Source organism: Capsicum annuum, chromosome 6 (assembly GCF_002878395.1).
Source record: "Capsicum annuum cultivar UCD-10X-F1 chromosome 6, UCD10Xv1.1, whole genome shotgun sequence".
Taxonomy (NCBI): domain Eukaryota; kingdom Viridiplantae; phylum Streptophyta; class Magnoliopsida; order Solanales; family Solanaceae; genus Capsicum; species Capsicum annuum.
Genome location: NC_061116.1, coordinates 55,877,547 through 55,889,176, shown reverse-complemented (window position 1 = coordinate 55,889,176; position 11,630 = coordinate 55,877,547). Strand labels below are relative to the sequence as shown.

The 11,630-nt window shown below is 37.6% G+C and overlaps 1 protein-coding gene across 1 annotated transcript; it reads left to right on the top strand.

Annotated features, from left to right (window-relative positions):
• The first annotated feature begins 793 nt into the window (after nucleotides 1–793).
• Nucleotides 794–8,253, top strand: LOC107853445 (DEAD-box ATP-dependent RNA helicase 7). The gene is made up of 14 exons (XM_016698432.2): nucleotides 794–1,526; nucleotides 4,228–4,362; nucleotides 4,462–4,602; nucleotides 4,681–4,792; nucleotides 5,000–5,070; nucleotides 5,280–5,434; nucleotides 5,525–5,636; nucleotides 5,876–5,977; nucleotides 6,067–6,127; nucleotides 6,215–6,383; nucleotides 6,456–6,552; nucleotides 6,634–6,728; nucleotides 7,411–7,544; nucleotides 7,749–8,253. The coding sequence occupies exons 1-14, from the start codon at nucleotides 1,053–1,055 to the stop codon at nucleotides 7,937–7,939; spliced, it is 2,049 nt and encodes a 682-aa protein (XP_016553918.2). The 5' UTR covers nucleotides 794–1,052; the 3' UTR covers nucleotides 7,940–8,253.
• The last annotated feature ends 3,377 nt before the right edge of the window (nucleotides 8,254–11,630 follow it).

The following is an 11,630-nucleotide window of genomic DNA, read 5'->3' as shown; positions in this document are numbered from 1 at the left end:
AACATAACTTTTTTAATTATAATTACATAATTATTTTTCTATAAGATTTAGTTAGAGGTAGGGGGTTGGGGTAGAAAAAAAATTTTATTTTTATTTTTAAAAAACTGTATTTGTAGGGGGGTTAAAGGTGAAGGTGGGTGGGGAGGAAGTAGATATTAACAATCTAGTTTTTTGAAATTATGAATAGTATAATTAAAAAAGATATAAATATAAATTTATTTTTAAAATTATATTATTATTTTTTCTATATATATTTGGTTAGAGGTTTGGGATTGGATGGGGAGGGATGGGGGTGAGGGAGGTGGATGAGTGTGATGCTGGGGAGGGGGTAGTTTTTATTTTAATTTTTTCTAAAATTGAGGAAGCAGGAGGGGTGTGGAACTGAAGGTGGGGTAGGAGTAGTTTTTTTTTTTTTTTTTTACATTTCATTGAGAAATAATGTTAAATAATTTTATCATACTTAAACGAGCCATTTTAATATAAAATAATTAGAAATAATTTTTAATATTATTCATACATCACACGAGTACATATACTAGTTAGATATAAAGGACAAATTTTTTTTTAGTTTTTTTCGAACATTTTTGCTTCAACAACTTTGATTGTTGTTCGTTAATTTTGTAAAGTTATTCGATAAATTTGTAAAGTTATTCGACAAATATATAAAATTGTTTAATAATTTTAATGATTGTTGAGATAACTAATATAACTGATGAATAATTATTTTAATTATTTAAATAAATTTATTTTTTTAACTTAATTATATTATGAGAACTATATATCTCTATTTTTTAATTAAAGACTTGGAAGATCCATCGCTTTTTTTCTCATCCAAAAAGTGAGAATACTGAATATCATCGAACGGTAAACATTAAATTAATCAATCGCACCTATTGCACATCCATCGACCCTTATAAAAACTGAAACCCTAAACACAGCCTCTTCCTCTTTCCTCTCCTGCTGCTTCTGCGTCTAACTGTCCCAAGCCCTTTTCAGCAGGAGACCCATTCCCCTCACACCCTACTCATACAAGCAAAGCCACAAAATTTATCATGCCTGCCCTTGTTGTAACTGATGAAACAATGGCCTCCGAAGTATCCAAAGACCACAAAAAGAAAATGAAGAAGTCCCCCAAAACTGATGTTGAAACTCCCAAAACGAAAGAAAAAAAGCCTAAAAAATGCAAGACTGATTCTTTGTCCTCTGATTCAGAGGAAGTAAAAAAGAGCAAGAAGAAAGATAAAAAGCGAAAAGCTTTGGACTTGGATGATCAGAAGAGTGATACGAGCTCAGAGATATGCGAGCCGGTAGAATTAAAGAAGAATAAAAAGGCTAAATTGAATGAGGAAGAAGAAGAGAATAAAGTGGTGGCGGATCCAAATGCTTTGTCTAATTTTAGGATTTCAAAGCCTTTAAGAGAGGCTTTGAATTCTAAAGGAATAGAAACACTTTTTCCTATTCAAGCTATGACTTTTAATGATATTCTTGATGGCTCTGATTTGGTTGGTCGAGCCCGTACTGGCCAGGTATCAATTTCAGCTCCTTCATTGTATCATATGAGTATTTACTTTTAAATGACTAGGGCATATTTTCTATTGCTGTTGTTATGGTGTGTTTAGTTTCTGGTATTGTGGCATAATGAATTTTACAGCTTGTTTTAATTTGTCGTTGCCGTTTCTTTTCTCATTTTTAGTGTTCACTTATTATTTCGTAATCCTGTTTTATGCTTTACCGTACCTTTTTATGGTAGCTCTATCCCATACCCTACTTTTCTTGTAGGTTTATCCTTCGAATTGTGTTGTTGATATGTGATATTATGTAACGATGGAAAATGATACAATCTATCCAAATGTTTTTTTAAAAAAAATAAAAGATTTTATTACCAAAAGAGCAAGGTGAGTACAAATGATTAGTATGCCCTGGACAGCCCACAGTTCAACTACTACTGAACAGCTCTACAACACTACACTATGGATAATAATCAAGTTGGGCTAGATTAGCTGTCAACTTAGTCTGCATACTACCCCTCATATGCACTTCTTGAACAACGTTTGAAAATTCTCAAGTTTCTTTCCTGCCACACTGCATACACACATGCTGCCAATGTCATTACGATATATAGTTGCTCGAGCTTGCTTTCCTTTAAAATGATGTACAACCCAAGCTACCTCATCCCTCCCTGACATAGCCCGTCTGTCAATGTGCATCCAGGCCTGGAGTTTCTCTCATATAGCAGCAGTGAAAGAGCATTGAAAGAATAAACGCTCATTGCTATCAGTACCTGCACTGCACAACACACAATTAATCTCATCCACTATCCCCCATGTGGCTAGCCTCTCCTTTGTTTGCAACCACTCTGTTAGTGCTAGATAGAAAATAAAGTTCCAGTTTGGGGTAGCAACATTGTTACAAACTAATCGTCTCCACTCCACTTTTGGGAAATCACCTCTTAGCTGCATATAAACCTTTTGTTATAGAGAACACTGGCCAATTCCCAATATCCACCTCTGTCCATCTATCTTCTCAAAGTAATTTTCAGGATCTTCAACACCATCCTAGGAGCCTGCCTTGGTTGAATGCCCCAAATTGGCTCCTGTTGCCCATAATACATGTGCACCCATTGGGTCCACATTTTGTCTTCTTTCTGACTTGAGCTCCATAACAATTTACAAATTGCTTTATTCCATCTAGAGATGTCTAGAAAATTCAACCCCCCAGCAACTTTAGGCCAACTCAATGTCTCCCAAGCTATCAAAGCTTTCCTTGATTTATCTACTCCTCCTGACCAAAGAAATTTCCGGCAGATTGATTCAGTACATTGCACCACCTTCTCTGGCATCATGAAAATCTGAAACCAAAATATTTTGATAGAGAACATCACACTCTTTATCACTTGAACTCTTCTGGCATATGATATGAATCTAGAGGTCCAACTCTGAATTCTACCCAATATCTTTTCAAGTAAGGCTTGGAACTGCACAATAGAGGTTCTTTTAGAACTAAAGGGCGCCCTAAGATATTTAATAGGCAGATTACCCTGCACAATGCCTAACAACTGTAGAATCTCCTGTTGTTTGTCTTGCTTTACTCCACCAAAAAACTGTGAGCTCTTCTCCTCATTTGCTTGAAGACCTGAAGCATGTGAAAAGGCTGTGAATTGTTCAAACACCTACTGCACTGATTTAGTAGCACCTCTACAAAACAGCAACAATTCACCTGCATAGCTCAATTGGATCACATTCATCTGTACACATTTTGGATGGTACTTAAACATAGTATTCTGTTTAAGCTGTTTTAACAGTCTGGTTAGGTACTCCATTGATAGGACAAACAGACATGGGGAGAGTGGTTCTCTCTGTCCGGCAATCCTTTGCTTGCATTGAAGGGAGTACTAGGATGCCATTGATAATATAGTGTAGGAAACAGTTCTTCAGTTCTTACACACTGCATAATCCATCCCCTAAATTGTGTAGGAAACTGCAATTAATCAAACACCTGCTCTAAGTAATCCCACTCAAATGAATCATAAGCTTTCCTCGTATCCAATTTCAGCATACGTCTTGGGGATCTATCCAAATGTTGTATTCTATTAAAACTATACAATATGATACGATGCGATACATTATGAAACAATATGTAGCAAGCACCCAAATAGAGTGTTAGAGGATGTCAAATGTTTATTCATTCATGAGAAAATTGGATCCTCATAATTTGTTAATTGCCAGCCAACAGATAGGCGGTTTTCTTACCATGATGTCCATTAGGAAGAGACCTAGAGTCCCTAAATTGCTTATAAAGGTTATTTGGTCTACTTGCTGTTAGAGATGCACAGGGTTCCCTTTGATGAAGCTTACTTTCGGATTGTGATAAAGTTTCTTTGGTTTCTTTATTGTCTTATATGTCGGTTACCCTTTTGAAGAAAAGTTTATGTATGATTTATGAGCTGCCTGTTTCCTATTATATATTATTCATTCATCAAGAGTTTAAGCTAAATGGTGATTTATGAGCTGCCTGTTTCCTATTATATATTATTCATTCATCAAGAGTTTAAGCTAAATGGAAAGTGTGAATTTTAGTCCTCATGTTATGAATGTTAATGGTATATTGATTTTCCTATTGCATTTGCATCTGCCAGGAACTTCATGATACTGCTTCTGACTATTTTGGTTAACTAGATTGTAAAGAGGAGATATGACATGACGTCAATTTGTGCTTCTGCATTTGCAGGGTAAAACGTTGGCCTTTGTATTGCCCATATTGGAGTCCCTAACAAATGGTCCTACTAAAGCATTGCGAAAAACAGGTTATGGGAAGGCTCCTAGTGTTCTGGTGCTTTTACCTACTAGGGAATTGGCACTCCAGGTATATATCATACCTTATCTAGATGGTTGCTTCACTGACTGTAAACCTATGGGTTCTCGTTTTCTCGCAAGTAGCAGCTCGTTAATTTGTTAATTGCAGGTGTTCGCTGACTTTGACGTTTATGGCCGGGCTCTTGGGCTCACGTCATGCTGTTTGTATGGGAATTCCCCCATGGGAGCACAACAGGTTCAACTAAAAAGAGGAGTTGATATTGTAGTGGGTACTCCTGGAAGAATTAAGGTAGGGTTTGGTGATTTACAAGTTGAATTTCATTCACTTTTATGGAGTGAAAACTAACTGCTTCAAAATTTGCTGCAGGACCACATTGAAAGAGGAAATATTGATTTGAAGTTTTTACAGTTCCGTGTTCTTGACGAAGTCGATGAAATGTTAAAAATTGGTTTTGTAGATGATGTCGAATTTATTTTAGGTATGCTATGAGTCGAAACCTTCTTGCTACAGATTGTTCTGGTTTTACCCCTCCATATCTGCATTATGCTGTTACAGATGTTGGATGAAATTCTCTGACAACTGAAATTTTCCAGTGCATTACTGTTCTGTTGAGGAATTTTCTATTTAATGGTTATTGACACTGTTATACTTTTTCTGTATGTTTTCTTCCTTTTGTTATTCAAAGGCAAGGTTGAAGATGCAAGCCGAGTTCAAACAGTTCTTTTCAGTGCCACTTTGCCAGACTGGGTTAAGCATGTACGTTAGTTTATCTTTTGTGTTTGAAATCATAATACAGTTTCAGTACTGGGGAATGTTTCATGCAGTTTTAGTTTAATATCAGTTCAAATTTTCTCTATCCCAAGGGTTGTTAAACAAACCACCTTATAGTTGGGGATTTGGGGTGTTAGGATACAACTGCTGTGCTCTCTGAGCTTGCACTTCTCTAAACATGTTTTTGGTTCCAGATTGCTGCTAAGTTTCTGAAACCAGATAAGAAAATTGCTGACCTTGTTGGTAATGAGAAAATGAAGGCCAGTAAAAATGTGAGGCATATTATTATTCCATGCTCTAGTTCTGCAAGACCTCAGCTGATTCCTGATATCATTCGGTGCTACAGCAGGTTGGTCGCTTCTCGTTTTCCAGTGTCTTCTATTTAAAGCATGACAATGAACCTCTGAAATGTTTATTAATTTGTTCCATGAAAAATTAGTGGAGGCCGCACAATTATTTTTACCGAGACAAGGGCTTTAGCTTCAGAGCTAGCTGGCTTGTTGCCTGGGGCAAGTGCTTTGCATGGGGAGATACAGCAAAACCAGCGTGAGGTAGAATTTTTCTGAAATACATGCTTCATTTTATTGCTCTCTCTTCATCTTACCGATTTCTTTTTGTGTTCTTCCCCTTCTGTTCATAGGAGTAGCAATTCCTTACACTGTTGATTGTACAAATTTGAAATCTGCAGTATTTGTCATCAACCTTCCAGACCCCTTAAATAATTGATAACTATGGTGCGAGCCTTCTTTGAGTGTCATAGTAACTGTATCTGATTTTCCCATGTTATTAGGCTACACTTAAAGGATTCAGATCAGGAAAATTCATGACATTAGTGGCCACAAATGTGGCAGCCCGTGGATTGGATATTGATGATGTTCAGTTAATAATCCAGGTATATTACTGTTTTCATGTTCCCTGCTTGATTCTTAGACTTAAAGTGGTATTTGAGTGCTGATTGTGATGATATTTTTGTTCGTAAAGTGTGAAGCCACGAGTGATGTTGAAGCATACATTCATCGATCTGGAAGAACTGGAAGGGCAGGTGAGTTTCTGATGTCAGAATTGCTTTCATTAGCTTACATAAATTAGGGAGTATTCTTCCTAGCTTAATTTTTCTGTCACATTCCAGGGAAGACTGGTGTTGCTGTAATGCTGTATGATCCAAGGAAGTCCAACATTTCTAGAATTGAAAGAGAATCTGGTGTGCAGTTTGAGCATTTATCTGCTCCTCAGCCAGCTGATGTTGCTAAAGCGGCTGGGAAAGAAGCTGCTGATATAATTGCGGATATTTCCGATAGGTATGGTTTTCATTTGTGCCTGGTAAATTTCAAATGTATCATTTCATTAATTTTCATTTCAACTCTCTATAGTGTCATACCCGCATTTAAGGCTGCTGCAGAGGAGCTTCTGAATACGTCTGACCTATCACCAGCAGAGTTGCTTGCAAAAGCTCTTGCCAAGGCTGCTGTATGTTTCTGTTGTCCTTATTTATTCTCTGGGAGGCAAACCTGATCTTGGTTGTTGACTAACTTGTGTATTTCTTTCCAGGGCTATTCAGAGATCAAGACTCGGTCGCTTCTTACTTCTATGGAGAACTGTGTTACACTGCTTCTTGAGTGTGGGAGACCCATCTTCTCACCTTCGTGAGTATTTAAAATTTGAAGTATATTGTTTCTCAACTTACAGCTAATGTGTAAATACGAATTGTGCACTTCAATGCCTCAAATTGCGGGTGTGTTTGGTAGGAAGGAAAATGTTTTCTTGGAAAACAAGTGGTTGGTTTCTTGTTTTCTTGTGTTTGGTACATAAGCAAAAATATTATCCTAAAAAAAGTATGAACCATGAAGGTTATCAAAAAAAAAGCAAAAATATTATCCTAAAAAAAGTATGAACCATGAAGGTTATCAAAAAGAAAAATATGAACCGTTAAGGTTATTAAAAAAAGTATGAATCATGAATGTTCATACTTTCACATCAGTATTTCCACCCATTTATGTAAAAATAGCTACAAAATGAAGTTGATTCAGGATTTTCACTAAATAGATTCATGAACCGAGGAAGTTTCTCATTGTCCACAATTGGAAGTAGTGAATTACATTACAGGTTGACTGCATCTTGCATCAGAAATTTCGTTGTGCTAAGCAGTGCACTTAATTTACATTAAACCTAGATTCCGTCAATGGATTTAGCTTATGGGCCTATGGTTGTTTTTTCACGAGATACATGATGAAGCTGATTGCTATAGCAGAGCCTTGTAAACCTTATAAACTGTTGTCATATTCAGTCCAGTGATTTTGATCTTTCTTACTTTCATATCATCGGCAGCTTTGTCTATAGTGTGTTGAGGAGGTTCCTGCCTGAGGAGAAGGTTGAATCAATCAATGGTCTTACTTTGACAGCCGATGGAAAGGGGGCAGTTTTTGATGTATCTGCTGATCACTTGGATGAATTTCTCGCAGGTACATTTCTCCATTTTTCTGCCAGACGAATTCCATGGACATATCTGATATCACATTATAATCACCCAACAGTTGTAATATGATTTTTTCTTATGCTATTTTCCTTCGTTAGAGTTGTTAGATCCAGCATTTTTCTTTTGGGGACTTTTGTAGCTTTTCTAATCTCCTCCCTTATTGTCTTCTCTTTTCCTTGTGGGTTTTAAGGCCAAAAAACTGCACATGGGGTAAAGTTAGAGGTAGTGGAAGCCCTGCCTCCTTTGCAAGAAAGAGAGAAGCCAAGAGGTGGAAGATTTGGAGGTGGTGGTCGTGGTGGCTTCTCTAATAGAAGAGGCGGAGGTGGCTTTTCTGGAGGAAGAGGTGGAAGAGGTAATAGCAACTTTGGTCGCAGATGGTAATGAATGCTGATGCTATTTTCCACAGTTGACAATACAATAGTTGGTCCAGCTGCTTTCAAAATTTTGGTATAGCGCTGAAAATGTATTGGATTTCATTAAGGTTTCTTATGCATTAGTTGCTAATTTATATAGGTTTCTCCTTCCTGTACCATGCTTCATTCTGCTTTTCACTAGTTGGCTTTCTTGTTAGGGAAAAGAATTGGTAGTATTCTGGGTGTTGCTATATGTTTGGTTTAAGACATTTCAAGTTATTGTTTATTTTGTATGGTAATCATTACATAAATCAGATGCAACTGAAAATTTTTGGATGAAAAGTTCTATGTTGATGCGCTGAATTTGGATTTGTATTTATCAGTCCAAATAGAAGGAAATCAGTCGACATTTTTGCATTACAGCCAAGTTGGCTCCTTCACTCCAAAAGCAGCCCCCCCCCCCCCCCCCCCCCCCCCCCCCCCCCCCTCTTTAAAAAAAAAAAACAAAAAACGAAGGAGTGAAGTGGCAAACCTGAAAATGGACTTAGGCAAACCTGAAAATGGACTTGAACCAACTTTGCAGAAAATTTCCATCTGGTTATCTGACAATTGAAATCGTGTAGTCGTCATAGAAATCCCAATTTTGTCACATCCGTCAAACATGAGAATCACTAAAATGATTTGAATAATACATAAATGTGTCTTTTAACTTGATTTTATTCGCATGAGATTGCCACTTAGATCCCACATGCGTGTTACGTAGGATGTGTATTGGAAGACAGATATCAGCTGAGACCAAGTAAAAAGCCAAGTTTATGTATTACGCCAAAATGGCCTCTGCCATTGACTTGTTTACGTTTGTTTTTCTTCCTTTATTATGTTCTCTGTTTTGTCATAACTATTTTCATCGTACATGTACAAAAGAAAAATGATCCAATTTAAATTTTGTAAAGGAAATTTGAAAAAGACCATCCGGGTCCAACAATCTAGAGAGACAACACAAATGAAGTCAATTCATCCCTAAGATTACATCAAAATCTAACATATCTAGCTCTATCAGATCCACCAATGTTTCCCTACTATAGAAAGATACCATACAACCCCTATAAACTTTTCTAGCCATAACAAAGTCACCCACCGAGGTAGACACAGAAAAGAAATCAAAAATACAATCAGGATCGAAACCAAAATGAATTTGCCATATAAGGTGTCATATAAGAAAGAGTAGACCCTGAGTTAAGCAAGCAATATACATCACGGTAAAAGAGTTGTAATGTACTAGTGACAACATCAAGAGAAGCTTTAGATTACTGACGGGTGGCAAGAGCATACAGACAATTTCAACCAGTACTGGAGCCAAAAATAGCACCTTTAGTGCATGAGCTGAAGAAGTAGCAACAAGGACCTTATTAGATCTAGAAGCGACCTTTGAAGGACAATCTCATTACATATGGCCAAGCTGACTGCACTTAAAACACTTATTCCTCTCCTCATCACATACCCCATGATGCACCTGCCCACAGAAATGACAAGGGGAATAAGACGGGACTGACTGAGCTCTACTGGATTGAGACTGGACACCCTATGCCCTAAATCCACTAATGCTCTGAAAGACAGTCACCGAACGACTTAGGATATGGAGCACTAGACGTAGAATAATAATCGAATTTTTCCCACTTCTTCTTAGACCACTGCCTGTCATCTCTACCACTACTCTGATGACCTCCACCCTGCTCAAAATACCTGAATTTCTTACTCTGCCTTTCCTCTATCTCAGCTTGCTTTTTATTTTCCTCCTCAACCTATTGCATATACAACACAGGCCTAGAGATATCCATATCCTTGTTTAACAAGGATGTCTTACACTCCAAAACAAAATCAAGGGGCAAGCTTGAAGCAAACTTCCTCATCCTCGCCCTCATAGAATAAATCAACTCTGGAGCATAATGAGATAGCTGATGAAACTTCAAGACATATTCTTTCACAGTCATTCTGCCTTGTTTCAAATTCACGAACTCTTCGGCCTTCACCTCCCTCAACTCCTGAGGAAAGAAGTGACCCCAAAAAGTACTAAAAAAGTCATCCCATTTAACTGGCTCGGCATCAACTCCCTTCATATGCTCCCACTCCTCATACCCCTAATATGCCATATCCTTTAGCTGGTATGTGGTAAACTCAACACCCTCAGAGTTAGAAACATACATAACTCTGAAGATCTTTTTAATTTCATCAATGAAATTTTAAGGATCTTTCTCAGCCTTCGAATCGGTGAAAGTCAGAGGACTCGACCTCATAAATTGGCCAACTCTAGTGACCTCAGAAGATGGAGCAACAGAAGCGACACACTCAGTCTGAGAGTCCACCAACTAAGTAAGCAAGTGGATCAACTAGCAAAACTCAGCATTAGAAACATCGACCTGAGGTGTTCGGGGAGGGCTATAGGGAACCGGTGGAACTCCACAAGGGCAATCAGGAGTTGGACCTCTGGATTGGGTCTGTATCTTATAAGCAGGATGAGTTTCGTCCACGTTGTACTCAAGTGGGGTAGAGGAGTTTCCACAAACATCAGATCTTCTTGGAGGCATGATCTAAAATGCGAACAAATAGGAATTAGAGGAGATTCAAGACCATAGACTCTATAGCCTGAAATAAAACAACAAGAAAGGGAAACCTTTCTAAATATCTCGTAGCCTCTCCCTTATAAGTGTGGCATGCTACACACCCATAATTAAGACTCTACTTGACATAACTTTGTGGACATCCAATTGACCATAAACCTAGGCTTTCATACTATCTTTGTCACAACCCAAACCAGGGTTGACCGTGACAGGCATCCCAAGTTTATCGTGGATCGGAGACTACCCCTGTTTGTGCCCAGTCAAATAGAACAATATACACTAGTAGAGGTTGAATATTGAACATATAACAAGATAGAGTAATCAAACTCAAGAAATCTAAGTTATATCCATAACCAATACCAATACCCAATCAATAGTAATCCACAAAGCCTCTATGACAAAACATAATCAAACTAATGTTGGGATATGCACCCAATGATAGCCAAAATAAGTCCAAAGAAAATTCTATGATAGAAGATAAACCATGAAGTAACGACCTTTCGAAAGAAGGAGGCTCACTATTTTAAGTTGTTATTGACAATAAAAAAATCCTATCATTGCGTAGGAAAAGTAGAAGTTTCTTTAGTTCCTACTTCACATAGGGATACAACATCCGGAGATGGTAAGCGGGTTGAGCAATAGCATGTATCTCAGGGATAAGGATAAACTAATTACAATTCAAAATCCAGTTCAACTCAATGTATACGTTCACATACATGCATGTGTATATATACTTAAATAATATGCTAGTATAGGGAACAACACTTAGCATGAACCTTAAAACATTAGCCTGGACTGTGTAGCTCAACCATCATAAGAAGGCACCCACGAGCTATATAGGTCCAGCTTTCCTCCAACTGAAAGGTCCAAGTACGTGTAGGTGTACGAACAAAAGAATAATCATATATACATATGTAACATGGGGTACTTGAACCTCCCGATCATCTATCAAGGATGACTTAAGCATTCAGTAATTTAACATGGGGGAATAGAACCACCTAGTCATTTAATAAGGAGGACTCAAAGCACCCGATCATATAGACCACCCATGTCGACAAATGCAGTTTCTAGTATTGGTTCCTTGATATCTCCACTTTCACG